Source organism: Vicia villosa, linkage group LG6, assembly GCF_029867415.1.
Source record: "Vicia villosa cultivar HV-30 ecotype Madison, WI linkage group LG6, Vvil1.0, whole genome shotgun sequence".
In the NCBI taxonomy this organism is placed as follows: Eukaryota; Viridiplantae; Streptophyta; class Magnoliopsida; order Fabales; family Fabaceae; genus Vicia; species Vicia villosa.
Window position 1 is genome coordinate 24,705,736 of NC_081185.1, and position 18,509 is coordinate 24,724,244.

At 38.8% G+C, this 18,509-nt stretch overlaps 1 protein-coding gene across 1 annotated transcript; it reads left to right on the plus strand.

The window, feature by feature from the left end:
* Positions 1-11,715: 11,715 nt before the first annotated feature.
* On the plus strand, positions 11,716-14,871 carry LOC131613387 (uncharacterized). The gene has a single exon (XM_058885061.1). The coding sequence runs from the start codon at positions 11,716-11,718 to the stop codon at positions 14,869-14,871; it is 3,156 nt and encodes a 1,051-aa protein (XP_058741044.1).
* The last annotated feature ends 3,638 nt before the right edge of the window (positions 14,872-18,509 follow it).

An 18,509-nucleotide genomic window follows, 5' to 3' on the forward strand; every position in this document is an offset into this window, starting at 1 on the left:
ATCAAATTCTGAAGCAATCCTTTTCAACTGCTGTCAAGTTTCTTAACTGCTTCCCTTATATCATTTGTGGGATTATCCTGAACCAACACCCTAATATCATGGTGGGTACTGATAATGTAAAGAAGAGGATTCTCCTTTGACTCTGCATTATAAACTGTTTGGTGGAACACATGTTAAGGACATTGTCTTGACATCTTCTCAAACATCTAGTGTATGAGTTCCAAGCAAGGCATCATTGCCACTCTGAAGGAAACCTGCAAAGAGCTAGATGAGTCCATAAAAACTAGCACAACTAGGAAGGTTCAACTGGAGAGGTTGATAAAGACCTTGGTGGAAGAAGAAAACAAGTCAGAACATGCCAATGCTGCTGCTACAGATGATGTTGGTGATTTTGGAATGAGAAAGGTAGCTGACCAGAATGCCCTTGAAGGTGAACAAACTGTAAAATGATGATGTCGGTAACGATGACCAAAATTCGTCAAATGACGGGGAAGAGTAAGAATTCGAGAGTGCATATGATACAGATACTGATGCAAAGGTTAAAGCGGATGCTGATACTGAAGCTAGTGATGGCTTTGCTCCTTGAGTTTTTCTCATATGTTGTTTTTTCTATTTTTTGATAGGTGAAGGTTAGTATGGTGATGTTAAGTTTTTGGTCCATCATGGTGAACTACTAAAATACCTATTATAATAGGTTAAACAAATTTTCTAACAATTTATACAATTGCCTAAAAAATTCTTTAATTACTTTTGTATTTTTATAATTTATATAGAAATTTAATTAATTATAAAATGACTTATTAGTCCCAATAGATATTTTAATATAAATCATAAAAATATTTGTTTTTTTTAAATAGAAATTTATTAAAATTTAAAAACTTGAAAAAATTGTGTATCAAAGTTGACGATTTTTTTTTGATAAGTTGTTGATAGGTTTTTTTTGGATACAATATTGATGAGTTTATCTAATGTTGTGCATTAATATTTTTCATCTAACTTATAAAATTTGTATTTCATTCATTTTGGCATACACAACCCATTGTGTTGCTGTTATATTTAACATAAAACATAGGGTACTAGCGGTGGGTCATTACAAAAACACTCTTTCTATTATAATAAAATTGAATATTTATTTTTTTTTATTAAAAATGAGATAAATATTTTGGTACTCATCGATTTTAGTTGAATATTGATACTTTTAGTAAAATTAATATAAATTTTAATTTATTTTAAATTAAAATGATAAAAGAATAATATAAAATTAAATATTATTGTTTGATCGGATGATAGGTACCTAACCAAATAAATTCAATGAGTAATGAAGTGTTCACTTAAAAATAAAATATTAATTTTATAATGTATAATGGTTAAATCATAATTAATTATCATAAATAATTTTTAAAAATTAATAAAATATTCAATAAATAAGTTTTTGTTTGATTGGCATAAATAAATTTTAAAACCAATTGTTTTAATATAATTAATATTTACACACATTTCCCTTTAACTATTACTAATATTAGAGCTTGTTTTAATTTTTTAATTTTTTAATTTTTTAATTAACAAGATTATTAATGTAATTTTTCATTTATTTTGGTGCTAGTTAAAAATATATTTTTGGTATGAATGTAAATATTTATTTTTCTACATACTACTTTGTTTGTAGTTCATTCAAAATCAATCATGTCCATTGAAATTGTTTAATATTAAATCAATGGCTATTTTAGTAGTTCACCATGATAGAGAAATAAATCAACTTGATTTTTTTATATTTTTGACAAAAGTTTTGTTTTTTTTTCTTCCGAAAAAATCTTAAATTTTATATTCGAAAAAAACTGATTTTCTTATTTTCGAAAAAATGCAACTTTTTTATTTTTTTTAGAAAAAATGACTTTTCTTATTTTCAACAAAAAAAGTTTTTTACGAAAAAGTCGATTTTTCATATTTTCGGAATAATCGATTTTTTTTTTAAATTTCTAAAAAATGAAGTGAGTTTTTAATTTTGTAAAAAAAATATATTTTTCAAAATAAAATTAATTTTCAAACCATTTACTCTCAAACAAATTATATTTTGGGGCCTTATTAGGCCCCATAAAAAAAATATGAGGGAGCTTTGAAATATAGGATCAAAAAATATTTGTTTAGTAAATGGCTTTAAAAAAAGGCCATATAGAAACCTAATTGTTAGAGTTTTGCAATTTAGGGCTTTTTTGACTCCTCTACTCTCAAGAGATATATTTCTCCTAACTATTTTAGGCCTTTCAATAACCATAGGTGGATATGGGATCTGATTGAAAACACACCATCACAACAGTTAAGTTATTTGTAACTCCTCTTTATTGCTTCACCTACTATATTTCCTTGGAACATTGTTTAACATCATTATGCTGTTGACGCCACTCCTAGAAAAATCAACAGCATTTTGATAATAAAAAACATCCCATATCCCATCACTTTCGATAATATTGTACTAAGTAAAATGTCCAATTAATGAAATTACATATGCAAAATCAAGGACGGTAAAGAACAAAAATCAATCATATTTTGAAAAATCAAATACCAATCAATATCATATTGAAAATTTTATTTATATTTGGAAAGTAAGCAACAACAACAAAAAAGAAACTGAATATAAATTGATCAAGGCTTCTATTTGACATGAGTTCATATATGAGTATTTTTCATCTCCTTCTAAGACACATCCCAAAAACCAATTGTTAGTTGGTTCAGTGGTGATTGGCGCTGAACTTGGTAGAGAGGACCACAGTTCGATCCCCCGCAACTGTGATTGGGAGGGGACTGACCCCCGAACCGGACTATACCGGTGGTGATAAACAAAAAAACACATCCCAACAATCTCACCAATTTCTTGTGTTTAAGAGAGGCCTAAATTAGAATGACCTAATTTTTTAATTCTTCTATGACCTTTATGGTTTTTAAATATCATTGAATATAGCAATAATTGAATGAATTACTTAAAAAAGTATGAATAATTGCTTGTTATATTGCCAGATTCAAAAGCGTTTAATAAATTATCTTTGGAAGTTGGGAAAATCAAAAGGGATACTAATGATGAAGAAGCATTAAAATTAATCCATCCTTCCCTTTATGAGTAGAATTGATTGAGTTCAGTGATTGTATAACTCAAACAACTTCTGCATTCAGTTTGAGAAATTTCTTTCGTACATTTGACAAGTCCATAAATTCTTTTCTTGACAGAAAAACTCGATTTCTGTTGTTGCAAACATGTTCTTCGGAGGACTAAAAGTTTCCTCAGCTGAGATATTGTTCATTACATAATTCAAAACCTGCTGGATATTTTTACTTTGGATATTTTCCACTATAAACTGTGTTTGTAAAGAACAGCTGAAACGAATACCGAACTTGACAAAGTTCATACCATATCATTGCATCCTCACTCTTACACCTATTCATTAAATCCTTACTTTTTTTTGTCAATGCATTCATTGCAAATTGTGGAATTTGTTACGCCCCATTTGTATAGTGTTTGTCTGTTGGAAGTGTAAAATGGAAAATTATCAGGACAATATGTATATATAGGATTGTTTATACCATATACAAAGTGAATAGACTTTAACATTAAAATGATTAACATAGTCATAGGTGAAGAAATGTTATCTTAGTCCATGATCACAATTTTACTCTTCCACGAAAAGACAAAAAATCAAAGTTATGAATGAATTAAATACAAATTTTTTATTCACCTTTTCATCTAATCCATGAATGTAAGACTCAGTTGGACTCATAACCCTTCCAAATGGCAAAGGAAATTCAATGTCTCCCCATCTGAAAATAAGAAGTTCATACTCATTAACATATAGATGGCAAAGCAAATTTAGTGTCTCCTCACTTGTAAAACATACATAAGCAAATAATTGATGTCAAACATAAACAAAACACCAACACGAGACTCCAACAAAATATGTGTCATACTGTCATGAAAAAATGCAGCGATAGCAGATTGCAAAAAATAGCATTTTATTAAAGGATAACCATGTAACTAAAATTGAACAAAATGACATCATTAGTTGCAAAAAGTAAATTTTGGACCAAAATTGCCCTCATTTTGTTGAGGAGGCGGAATTAGAAGAAAGGGAAAATGAGAGTTTTCAAGAGCCTTAGATTTTCTTATATGGTAGATGTGTCAACACACATAGCATTTCGGGTTGACACATACAAAAGAAATTACTTCTATGTGTCGACACATATGAGTTTCAGATCGACACACATGTGTTGCACCCCAAAATTTGCCCATTTATTTATATCCAATTGGCTTTCATATTACATTCATGTGCATATCACATCTAAGACATTCATCCAATACATTCATCCATATCAGGGTTACTATCCAAAATTGACAAGAAAGAGCTTCTATGGGGGAGATATCTTGGTTCAAAAGAGAAAGTTTGAAGTACAAGTATATGGCTTCATCTTCATTGGAGTCCTTCTGAGATCAGGTTTTGTTTCTCTCCAAGTCAAAGCTCCGATTAAAAGATGCAACTCTCATATTCATCAGGAATTCAAAGTTAGGGTTTTTTGACCAAAGTCAACCCTGTTGACTTTCCGGTCAAGATTTAATCAGGAATTGGTTATGGAGGCAAAATATGGCTCTCTTGAAGAAAAGTCATTCACTGGAGTTTATTTTGTTGGAAATTGATTGAGAACCAGTTCCGCAACTGATTAATCAGGAAATTCATCTGGGATCGGAAAGAATCAGAAAAGTGGACTTTTTGGTCAAAATCAGGGTCAACTGTCAAATATTAACTTTTGGTGGAAAATCGGTCAAAGAAAGTCAATGGAATAAAATAAAAAAGAAAATGCAAAAGTTACCAAATTTGGAAAGTTAGTTGGAAATTGAAGTTGCCATAAATGGAAAGGAAAAACACTTAGAAAAATTTTTGGAATTCGAAAATGGACAAGTAGTCAACTTCAAGCCATATTTACACGTGTCAATGACCACTATTTCAGAGAGAGTTCAACATCAATGTTGCCCACCTCATGGAGGTGAACAATTTTGTAGTTGACATCTTTTCCATTTGAAGATTGGATCAAAAGTTATTCAAGATTGAAGTTGAATGTTTTCATTAGAAGCAAGTCACTTGGCAAGACAAATTCTGGGCAAGCAGGAAGCATTCTATCAAACATTTGGCGTGCCAATTTCAAGACTAATTATAGAGAGATACAAGGGCCCATGAAATGCAATGTTGGTGTGCCTCTCTTCTCTTCCATGTCCTCTCCATAACAAACCAAGAAATAAGTCATTTGGACAAAGGGTGAATCACTTATGATCCTCTAAGTCATTGCTTCGCAAAGTCATGGTTGGACATCTGGCCAGGTCATGATCCAGGGCAAGAGCGCGCATTTTGTCGAACACGTGGTGAGCGTAATGTAAGCTTAATTCAGAGACTCTACAATCCACTATTTGGTTCAAACTTGATATTAATCTCCTCTCCTCCATGTTGTATCTCAATTGGCACCAAGGTCATGGAGGTTGGACTTATGGTTAGCAAATAGCAAAGCCTCAAAGTCTGGCCTTCACAAGGTTGTGTCATGTTAAGATGTCAGGCAGGGATTCTAGGTCACGCGCAGGCAATACAACGAACACGTGGTGTGCCATGTTTAGAATTGATTTTAGTGATCTACAAGCATTTTCAGCATTCTACTACCACACCAAGCTCTTGTATCCCATGTTCTGTATACAATGATCCCAAGTTTGAAATAAATGGTGAGACCTAGCCATAGGGGTACGAGCATAAAGTTAGTGTTGTGTGTGTTGGCCTAGCAAAAACACTGAGCTTAAAACTCTTGTAGCCAGCACATGCACGAAAAACAGATTTTACCCATTGAGCCATGCACAATTCTGAGTATACAAAAGTAAAGGAAAAAACTTACTCCAAATGACCACCCTTGCTCACTAAGTCTTGAAGAGAAGTCCCACTACAACCATACACACCATGGGCCAAATCACTTCACTCTATATAAAGCCACACCTCACACACAACAAGGACTCACGCTTTCATTCTCCCACTTTTTCTTTTCAGACTCTCCTCTCATCACTCTCTTCTCTCTACTCCACCCTCTCTATCTTCTTCTCTCTCTCCATGGCAAGAAAAGTTTGTTACATCTTGTAACAAACTCCATAACCACCATCACCACCACCATAACTGATTCCGGCCACCCTAACTTCATCTTCATCTCCATCGCCACCACAACAACCTCCATCGTTCATGCATCATCTTTCATCTCCTGTTCCGTCTATTCCCCAACCTTCAAGCCTCCATTGATCTTCATCATCATCTTCACTTGTGCTTGAAAAGAACGCGATATCCAAGGTCAACTTCAAAAGGAGGAGATCGGTGTAACTTGCAGATCAGTTCACTCTCTCCATTCGAAGTTCATCAACTCGGGTATGCATTCTGATCCTTCTCTGTATAATGAATCACATGTTACAAAGTAGTAAGCACCAAATATGATTGTGCATATGCTTGTGTTTGTGCGTGCACCGTTTGGATGTTAGTTGCGTTTCTTGACGTTTGATTTTGTTTTACATGAAAGATTTGTTGCCTGGATGTTCACGTTGTATATTCGAGTTTGAGGTTCGATTCTGAGTGGTTTGAGGCACTCAGATCTGGTTTTGATGGAGGTTGCCGAGTTAGGGTTTAGTTATTGCATTCGGTTATGGAGCTACAGGTAATATTGGTGGAAATAGAGGCCAGATTCGCACTCAGTGCGAAATTCCAAGTCAAGAGGTGGCATTCATGTTCGTTTCTGGGTGAGGTGAAGTGTCGCCGGCGGTGGTGTGAACGGAGAAGACCACCGGAGTTAGCATCTCCGGCGTCTGGTTCACTTAAGTTCTTCTCTCCGTCTGCATACGTGGATGGATGTGATTGGATCTTTTGTTCCCAACTTTTAGCTTTGTTGTCTTATTCATATCATTAGTAAATGAAGTGTTGATTTCTGATTGGCTCATAGAGTTATTTTGTCCTTTAGTCACTTAATATTGCTGAACCAATTGATGTCACGTTACTATGGCTTTTCTTTGTGCTATGTGTATCTTTTATAATCACATGTTAAATAGGTGAAATAAGTGCTGAGTATATAATAATAATGAAATTAAAAAAAAAAGAGAAAATGGATCATTTGGTATGTGAAATGAGTGTTGGGCCTTGCACATTGGACCCTGTGACGTTTTTGGATCTGCACCCACACTTTGCTGTTGCACACGCCTATTAGATGAAATTGGGCCAACGTCTTATTCGTTTTCACACCACCCTGTTATAAGCCCAATGTGCAGCATAACTCAGTTTTTGTTCATTTCCTTTATTGCTAATTCACCCCCATGTGTGACAAATTTTGGAAACAAATAAAAATAGTTTTATTTCTTTTATTCTTTTGCTTGATAATTCTTTTTACTCAAATAAAAAATGCCAAATATATTTTACCCAATTCGATTTTTTAGAGATAATTGTTTTAATTAGAGTTTTGTTTGATTGATTTTTTTTTCCTTTCTTTGAATTTTGTTTGGTAAACTAATCATAAAAAAAATGCATAGTTTCTTTTTAGTTTTTAAATTCAAAAAATAGTCTTAAACATGATAAAAAATATAAAATTTGCTTGTGAATATTTTCATGGTTAGTTTAGATTTTAATTCTTCCTTTTTGTGAATATTTTCATATTTTGTGAAATGTCTAAAATACCCCTAGTTGTTAAAGTTGACTTTAGTCAACTTAAACGACTTTCTTCTTAGTTAATTCCCTTTAGATTTTAGTTTAGGTCTTAAATAGGAATTAGAATAACTATAGGTTTAGAAAATAGGTTAGTCCCCCCTTTTTTCATTCTTTTTCTTTTCAACATTAAAACACTTAATAAATACTTGAAATAAAATTCCCTTAAAAAATACAAAGAAAACACTTAAAAAACATTAATAAAAAAGTGAAAATCATTAAAAAGGGAATGGAAGCTTGAATCTCCCTTGCTTTAGGGAATCATTCGAGTGATTGGTTCTCCCTTGCTTTAGGGAACCATTCGGGCGTAAGTTCCCAATTTCTAAAAAACACAAACCAAAGGGTAACTCGAATCTCCCTTGCTTAAGGGATCCATTCGAAACACCCAAACTCTCTTCTGTCTCTCGCCCTCGTGGCATTCTTAAGAACATGTTGAATCCATTCCATAATTAGGCGTATAAGTCTCCAAAGGTCGAGCATCGTGGAGTGCGACTTTAACCTCTGTTCAACTAAAAAACACAAAAACATAGAAAATATTGAGCCGAGCTACGGTCGCTCTGATTCCTGTAAGGGATACGTAGGCATTGGGTCGCGGGGCCTAAGCGAGCACACCTGTAAATAATTCCTTCTTTTCCCCGTATTTCTTTTGCATTCATTCGCATTTAGGTTTAGACATTAGACACCCTTTAGATAGAAACAAACATAGGTGGATACCATCGAGTACGATGGGCGTGAGGGGTGTTAGCACCTTCCCCTTGCGTAACCGACTCCCGTGCCCTGTTCTCTGGTTGAAAGACCTCGTTCTTATTCCGAGTTAGGTTTTCTGGTATTCCTTTCCCTCGATGGGATAAATATATTAGTGGCGACTCTGATCCATTTTTCGAGGTAGCGACAGCTGGCGACTCTGCTGGGGATGTGATAGATCTGTGCTGGTCCATTCTTAGCGAACCGATCCTAGCTTTTGTTTGTATTGTTTTATTGGGTGTTTATTTGTTTTTTATGTCTATATCTTGTATATATGTTTGCATGTTTATTTTCCGCTAGCATATCATGTTTATTTCTGCTTGTACATCATGCATCTGGACTATATTATGGGTCCCCGTGGGGGCCACATATATTTTTCTGCTTTGTTTTGCAGGCGGGGGGTTTTTGTGAGGTAAAAGGCCCACTACCCAGGCCAGTGACACATAGGATTAGCGTGGATGCTCATGTTGACTACCGTGGCTCTTGCTACGATCGAGCTTGACATGGGGTACCACAACTGGGCGAGGTTCTTTCATGGAACACTGTGTCTGGCACGCTTGTTGCCTCAAACACTTTGTACCCCATGGGAACTGTAGACCCTAGTGACCATTAGGGACCACTTGTCCGTGTCTAGAATTCATACCTGTGAGTTTGGGGAGGGACAGGATACTAGCCTTCATCATACCCGGATTTCTATATTGCAATCTGAAGCCGGAATTTTGAGCCTATTGTATTCAGTGCTACCCAGATATCCAGAGTTGCGAGAGACACTCAGTCTCTCACCATATCACACACATGACACATCACGCTATTGCATCCACCTCACTTCATTCGTGGAGAATCCTAAAGTCTATTTCCGATAAAAAAAAATGTATACGATCTTTTACCAAAAAAAAAGAGAGAGAAAAAAAAAAGAGAAAAGAAAGATGATGAAAAGACTTTAGGATTCTCCCAATGAAATGCATTCCGCCATATCATTTAACATTAATGTTCATTTATTTTCAGGAACTTTTGGCTTTGTCTCCGACCAACACATGGCTCCACCAATGAAGACTGGTAGACGCAACCTCTCCTATACGTTCCCGAGTCCGAATTTGGATTCTCTTGAGTGTTTAGCAAAGAAGATTACGCCAGATGAGTCGACCAAGTTCCGAGAGAAATATGGGTATATTCTGAGCCTTCTCAAGATGCCATTCACCAAGTACGAGCAAGAAGGAGTTCATACCCTGCTTCAGTTCTACAACCCTTCTCTTCGCTGTTTCACGTTTCCCGACTACCTCTTGGTTCCTACATTAGAGGAGTATTCGCTTTATCTGGGTGTTCCGGTCAAAAAAGAAGAAGTTCCGTACTATGGCACAATGGAGGCCCCTACGTCCATTGAAATTTCTAAGGCTCTTTATTTGAGCAAGTCGGTTGTGGAAGCAAACCTCTCCAAAAAGGGGGGATGTCTTGGTTTTCGTATGGAGTTTTTGGTTCAAAAGGCTTGTGATGCTGTTGAGGGAAAAGAATGGGACACATTTAGGGCTATCCTCGCTCTAAGTATCTATGGTATCATGATGTTCTCAAACGTTCCTAACTTTGTTGACATGAATGCAATTCATATATTCATTCTGCAGAATTCGGTTCCTACACTTTTGGGGGATGTTTATCACTCCATTCATCACAAGAGTAGTCAGAAGGGAGGTTTGATTAGATGCTGTGCTCCGTTGTTATATCGTTGGTTCAGGTCGCATTTGCCTGAGCGTGGTGCTTTCGTTGATAATAGGCACACATCTAAATGGGCTGAGAGGATTATGGGGCTTAGGGCCAAAGATATTGTATGGCACAACAGATCTTTAGATGACATGGAAGTTATTATGAGTTGCGGAAAGTTCAAAAATGTACCTCTCATGGGTCTTAGAGGTGGAATCAACTATAATCCCGTCTTGGCTAGGAGAACATTTGGATATGCTTTTATCAGTCCCCCCGAGCAGACAGAAATTGCTGAGAATATTTTCTATCATTCAGCCACCGACAGTGGGCAGATGGCAGAAGCTGTTCAAGCTTGGAAGAGTATTTGTTGGAGAGATAAGAAACATTTTGGTCAGAGAGATTGTGCTACTTACGAGGATTATACTAAGTGGGTCGAATCTGTGGTTGATGCTCAAGGGATGCCTTTCCCTCCTAAAGATCCTTTGTACCCCCCTGTTGGTGAACAACCCAACATCGTCTCCATGCCTCGTTATAACCAAACTGTGGATGAGAATCGAAGATTGACTGAACAGGTGGAAACAATGCATGTTAAGATGAATACTGCTCGGCAAGAGAAGCTTTCCGCACTCCATAAGTTGAAATTAAGAGAAATAGAGCTCAAAGAATTGTATGCTAGAGGGAGTACTTCTCAAAAGAGGCCAAGGATGACTGTAGGTGCTAAATCTACCGAAAACCAAGAGAAGAAGATGAAAGAGCATTACGAGGCTCAGTTGGCAGAGTTGACTGAAAGACTCCAAATTCAGACTGAAGAAGCCAATTCAGAGAAGGCTCGTCGTAAGAAAGCGGACAAACTCCTGCTGGAACGCCAAGGAAAGATAGAGAAATGTTATGAAGAGATCCGAAAGTTGACGAGTCAGGTGAGAGAAAAGGATCAGAGTAATGCTCAAGCTCAAGAAGAAGCCAGGTATTGGGAGTTGAAGAATCGCCACATGGAAACAATGCATTTCAGAAAAGACCTGCTTATTCAAGAAATCATTAAGAGGCCAAACCGTGTTGAGACCAAGAAGCTCTTTGAAGAAATGAAGACCTGGAGTGATAAGAACATTGGAGAGAGCCCCCTCCGTCATGTGGACATGGGAGATCCCGCTTAGTGATGACTTTGTTATTTGAACCACCACCAGACTTGTTGGATGGGGTTCTTGGTTCCATTTATTTGTTTTGTTGGCTCATGAGAGCGGATTGATTTGTGATTCTGATTATGTCAAGAACTTGGTTATAAATCTAATGGAGTTTTCTTATTCATTTTGGCGGTTTTTCAGTTCCTTATTATTTTGTGTTGTTGGTTTGAGACAAAGCTAAAGTTTCCTAAAAATAAAAGAACATGACATATCCATGCACACATGCATTTCATGCATTCATACACATGACAGGTACACCAGATGGTTTTCTTGCTTAACTGACCAGGTTTTCCCTTTTAGCAATTGCACCTCCACCTACACATCGCTACTACACAAGGGCTAATCATTCACTGCAAATGGATCAGTTAAGGGACGATCTTATCCAGATGAGAACTCAGGTTACTGCTCAGATGTCTCAGTTCATGGAAGTCATGCAAAACATGGCTGATCGCCAAGAAGAGCTCAGAATCAGGATGGACACAGTTGCTCAGGTTGTTCCGGACCCCCCACAAAGAAATTTTGCTGGTATTCATGTCAATGGTGAGCCTATGAACGGAGGACCTGGTGTAATTCCTCCTGCTGCTAATCAAGGTAATCCCCGTGGGCCTCCCCAGCCTACTCCTGAAGGACAAACCACACAACAAATCAGAAGGGCTGCTGCTATCCCCGTGTTGGAAGAGGACCGACATGAGGACTTGTTTCCTGAAAGTGAATGGGGATTTCCACATGATGCTGGAAGGATGTTCAGAGGTTTGGAAGAGAGGATGAGGGCAATGGAAGGCCAAGGACTTGGTATGGATATCAGTGATTTGGGTTTGGTTCCTGGCGTCCGTGTGCCACCGAAATTCAAAGTACCTGATTTTGAGAAATACAAGGGGAATACTTGCCCCAAGACACATGTCCGAGCTTACTATCGCAAAATGCATGTATACTCTGAGGACGAAGGACTGTTGATGCACTTTTTCCAAGATAGCCTGACTGGGGCATCCTTGGAATGGTATATGAGGTTAGAGAGAACTCACATCCGAAGTTGGAGAGACCTGGTTGATGCCTTCATAAAGCAGTATCAGTATAATGTTGGCATGGCACCAAATCGCACTCAGTTACAGAATCTATCCCAGAAAGCTAATGAGTCCTTCAAAGAATATGCACAGAAATGGAGCGAGTTGGCGGCTAGAGTCCAGCCACCTATGTTGGAAAGAGAAATGATGGACCTGTTCACCAACACTCTGGAGGGTCAATACTACTCCGCCTGCTCTGCATCCTCAAGTTTTGCCGAGTTGGTTATGATTGGTGAGCGAATTGAAAGTGGAATTAAGGCTGGTAGAATACAGAATCTAAGTGCTGCTAGTTCCTCCTCTGGGGCTGGTGGAAAGAAGCCATATAATGGGTTTGCTAAGAAAAGAGAAGGTGAAACGAGTGCTGCTTACTATGGTAAAGGCAAAATCCATGCTCATCAACAAGTAGCCGCTGTGACTATACCAAATGTTCCTTTTCAGCAACATCAGCAACGAGGGTATGCTCCGCGCCAATATCAACCGAAAGCACCTGAAAGAGATTTTGATCCGATCCCAATGACATATGCGCAAGTATTGCCATATCTCCTCGATTTGAAGTTAGTACAATTGAGGACTCTAGCCACTCCTGCTAAGTTGCCTGCTAATTGGGATGCCAACACAAGATGTGAATTCCACTCTGGGGCACCTGGACATAGCATTGAAAACTGTAAAGTGTTAAAGCATCAGGTTCAAAATCTCCTCGACTCTAAGGCCATTGAGTTTACTCCTACTCCAGGACCTAATGTTGTTCAGAATCCTATGCCTCCTCATGGATCTCATGCTGCAAACGCCCTCGAGTGTGTTGAAGATACTCGCCTGGTTAAGGATGTGGTCGAATTGGACTCTTTGTTGCCGCCATTGAAGAAGGAATTATTGAGGATGGGTCTGTATTCTGGTTGTGGAGAATGTTGTATCGACTGCATGGCCATTTCCTCGGTTTGTGATAAGGTAAAAAGTGGTATTCAACAGTTGATGGATAGTGGGTACCTACAGTTTGAGCGCGTACGACGGCCTGAAATGGTCGAAAACGAAATTGATGTGGCATCCATCCCGTATACTCCTGCCAAGATTCCAATTCCTGCCAGAGCACCTCCTTTGGTTATTACATCGCCTGGTCCCGTCCCGTATCGTAGTGAAAAAGCAGTCCCGTGGAATTATGGTGGAGAAGTTTTCTACCAATGGGCCAAGTATGAGGTTAAGGCGCCTGTTGAGAAAGATGATGTTGATAATGTTGTGGGAATTGGAAGAATGACAAGAAGTGGTCGTATTTTCAATCCTCCCCAGAATACACGAGACGATAATACAGAAGCTCTAGCTCAAGCCAAAGGGAAAAAGGTGGTAGAAGATACGGTGGATCAGGGGCAAAGTTCTAATTCTGAAGATACTGTGGCCAAAGAGATGGAAGAGTTCCTAAAGATCATCAAGAAAAGTGAGTACAAAGTGGTTGACCAGTTGAGTCAAACTCAGTCAAAGATTTCGATCTTACAGTTGCTCTTGTGTTCGGAGACACATCGAAATGCTTTGTTGAGACTCTTGAGTACTGCCTTCGTCCCTCCAGAGATCTCAGTGAATCAACTTGAAGGGGTGGTGTCAAACATCAACGCTGGTAATGGATTGGGATTCACTGATGCAGACTTGCCTTCCGAAGGTAGAAACCACAATAGAGCTTTGCATATATCAGTGGAGTGTAAAGGGACTATGTTATCACGTGTTCTCGTGGATAATGGATCTTCCTTGAATGTATTACCAAAGTCGTCTTTGATGAGGCTAGATTATTCTGGTGTTGAGATAAGGCCGAGTGAATTGACGGTAAGAGCCTTTGATGGATCAAAGAGATCAGTGTTTGGGGAGGTTGACTTGCCGATAGTGATAGGCCCTCAGCTTTTCACTATTACTTTCTTTGTGATGGATATCCACCCGTCTTACAGTTGTCTCCTGGGACGTCCATGGATCCATGCTGCTGGGGCCGTGACTTCTACATTGCATCAGAAACTCAAATTTGCCACCCAAGGAAAGATAGTCACAATATGTGGGGAGGAAGAACACGTGGTAAGCCATCTTGCGTCCTTCAGGTATATTGACGTGGAAGGAGAGGTCCACGAGACGCCTTGCCAAGCCTTTGAGGCTGTCCAGACTATCAAGATCCCTTATGTTGAAAATAAGAAGTTGGAGGCTCCCATGTCTTCACTAAAGGAAGCTAAAGCTGTGGTTGAATCTGGTCATCCTGAAGGATGGGGCCGAGTCTTGGATTTACCGATCAAGCAGGATAAATGTGGGATTGGATATCAGTTGGGTCAGAGTTCATCTAATGAGGTCCCCAAGAAGCCCGGAACCTTCGTTCTGATCAAGTTCTCTAGTGCTGGCATCGTCAAAGATCACGTCTGTGCTGCTGATGATGATATGGATAGCGATTATGACATTGAAGAATGGATCAAGCCGTGTGTCCCAGGATAGAAGCTTCTCAACTGGTCGTCCGAGGACATCATCTCAATTGCTTCTGATCAAGAGTAATATTGTCTGTTTTTGTTTATCATGCAATAATTCCTGTGTTCTGCCCAAGACACAGTGAACACATGTAGGGCATCATTTGTTGTTTTTCAATGTTAAAATCATTAATAAAAGGACGTCTCTGCATTCAAATATTTCGTTCCCTGTCTTTCATTTACTTTTACATTTGTTTAAAAAAAAAAGAAATAATAAAATAATAAAAAAATGGCAACGTTTCTTATTCATAATCATCCCTCCATTCTAAAATAAAGCATAAATCATAATCCATGCAGATCCACTTCTCCTCCAGATTCTGTTGATAACGATCTTGCTATGCCTCGTTATGACTTCAACAATCCTATCTACACCGCTGAAGAAGGGGATGAAGAAGATTGTGAACTCCCTGATGAGTTGGCCAGATTGTTGAAACAAGAAGAGAAAGTGATCGAGCCACATCAAGAGCCTATTGAGACGGTGAATCTTGGCACCGAAGAGGTGAGAAGGGAGGTTAAAATAGGGGCTTCTTTGAATGAGGATGTGAAAGAAAAGTTGATTGGAATGTTGAAAGAGTATTCTGATATCTTCGCCTGGTCTTACGAAGATATGCCTGGATTAGATACTGACATTGTTGTGCATAGGTTACCTCTTAAAGAAAACTCTCCGCCTGTCAAACAGAAACTCAGGAGAACCCGTCCTGACATGTCCAAGAAAATCCAGGAAGAGGTTCAGAAACATTTTGATGCAGGTTTTCTTGCTGTAACAGTTTATCCACCACGGGCCGCCAATATTGTACCCGTACCTAAGAAAGATGGGAAAGTACGAATGTGTGTCGACTATCGAGATCTGAATAGAGCGAGCCCGAAGGATGATTTCTCGCTTCCTCACATCGATGTGTTGGTAGATAACACTGCTCAGTTCTCGGTTTTCTCCTTCATGGATGGTTTTTCTGGTTACAATCAAATAAAGATGGCGCCCGAGGACATGGAAAAGACAACATTCATTACGCCTTGGGGCACCTTTTATTACAAGGTCATGTCGTTTGGGTTGAAGAATGCTGGGGCAACCTATCAAAGAGTTATGGTGACTTTGTTTCACGGCATGATTCATAAGGAGATTGAGGTCTATGTGGACGACATGATTGCAAAGTCCCATACTGAGGAGGAGCACCTTGTTCACCTGAAGAAATTGTTTGAAAGGTTAATAAAGTTCAGGTTAAGGTTGAATCCCAATAAATGTACCTTCGGAGTGAGATCAGGAAAATTGCTTGGTTTCATCGTGAGTGAAAAGGGTATTGAGGTCGATCCCGCTAAGGTAAAAGCTATACAAGAGATGCCTGAGCCGAGAACTGAGAAACAGGTTCGTGGGTTCCTGGGAAGGTTGAATTATATTGCAAGGTTCATCTCACACCTTACCGCCACGTGTGAACCTATCTTCAAGCTGTTGAGAAAGAATCAGGCAATAAAGTGGGATGAAAATTGTCAAAAGGCATTTGATAAAGTTAAAGAGTATTTGCAAGAGCCTCCAATCCTCATCCCTCCGGTGGAAGGTAGACCGTTGATTATGTACTTGACGGTCCTCGAGAATTCAATGGGGTGCGTGCTGGGTCAGCATGACGAGTCCGGTCGAAAAGAGCATGCAATTTATTACCTTAGCAAAAAGTTTACCGATTGTGAATCAAGATACTCACTACTCGAGAAAACTTGCTGTGCTTTGGCATGGGCTGCTCGCCGACTGAGACAGTATATGTTGACTCACACTACTTTGTTGATTTCAAAGATGGATCCGATCAAATATATATTTGAGAAACCAGCATTGACAGGAAGGATTGCCCGTTGGCAAATGATCTTGACAGAATATGACATACAATACACTACTCAGAAGGCCATTAAAAGTAGTGTAATTGCTGATTATCTTGCGCATCAACCTGTGGACGATTACCAGTCTATGTACTTTGAATTTCCTGATGAGGATATAATGTGTGTGGCAGAGACTTCCAAGAGTCAAGATCAAGAGGAAGGACCTGAACTAGGGGCGCGATGGACGCTCGTGTTCGATGGTGCCTCTAATGCATTGGGTAATGGTATTGGGGCTGTGCTTACTTCTCCGACAGGTTTTCATATTCCATTCACGGCCAGGATTTGTTTTGATTGTACTAATAATGTGGCTGAATACGAGGCTTGCATATATGGTATTGAGGCCGCCATTGATTTGAGGATTAAAAATCTCGCAGTTTATGGAGATTCTGCTTTGGTGATTAGCCAGATTAACGGAGATTGGGAAACACGCCACCCCAACTTGATTCCTTACAGAGAACATGTTGTGAAATTGACTCAATACTTTGATGAGATCACCTTTGATCACATCCCTCGAGAGGAAAATCATTTGGCTGATGCTTTGGCCACTTTAGCATCCATGTTCAAAGTCAAATGGGACAATGAAGCACCTTCGATTGTGATCAAAAGGTTAGATGAACCTGCATTCTGTGGCGTTATTGATAACGTGCCTGATGAGAAACCATGGTTTTATGACATTAAGAAATTTCTGGAGACCCAAGAGTATCCTGAGGGTGCCTCCCTTACGGATAGGAAAACTCTGAAGAGATTATCTGCCAAGTTCTTCCTTGCTGGAGGTGTGTTGTACAAGAGGAACTTTGATTCTGTGTTGCTCATATGCGTGGATAGACACGAAGCAGCAAAGATCATGCAAGAGGTGCATGAAGGATCCTTTGGTACACATGCAAGTGGACACACCATGGCTAGAAAAATATTGAGAGCAGGTTATTATTGGTCGACCCTGGAGCATGATTGTTTCAACCATGTGGTGGTATGTTACAAATGTCAAGTGTACGCAGATAGAGTTCATATACCTCCGGTTCCTCTGAATGTGTTGACATCTCCTTGGCAGTTTGCTATGTGGGGCATTGACATGATTGGGGAAATTAAGCCCACCGCCTCTAATGGACATCGTTTTATCCTCGTTGCTATTGACTACTTCACCTAGTGGGTTGAAGCCGCTTCTTATGCAAATGTCTCCAAACAAGCAGTGACTCGTTTCATCAAGCACCATATAATTTGTCGTTATGGGGTTCCTGAGAGAATTATCACTGATAATGGATCCAACCTCAATAATAAGATGATGAAGGAATTATGCGAGAATTTCAAGATTACGCATCATAACTCCTCCCCGTATAGGCCAAAGATGAATGGCGCAGTTGAAGCGGCCAATAAAAATATCAAGAAGATTGTGCAAAAGATGGTGGTCACTTATAAGGATTGGCATGAGATGTTGCCCTTTGCTTTACATGGTTATCGTACCTCGGTGCGTACTTCCACAGGGGCAACTCCCTTCTCATTAGTATATGGCATGGAAGCGATTCTTCCGGTTGAGGTTGAGATTCCTTCATTAAGGGTATTAACAGATGTGAAGCTCAGTGAAGCTGATTGGGTTCAGACCAGATTTGATCAACTGAACCTCATTGATGAAAAGAGACTAGCAGCCATATGCCATGGGCAAGCCTATCAAAAGAAGATGAAGAGAGCCTTCGACAAGAAGATTCGACCTCGACACTTTCAGGTTTGTGACCTTGTGCTCAAGAAGATCCTGCC

Bases quoted from the DNA above. Each gene is read 5' to 3' on its own strand.
- LOC131613387 (XM_058885061.1), top strand. From the start codon at position 11,716: ATGGATCAGTTAAGGGACGATCTTATCCAGATGAGAACTCAGGTTACT.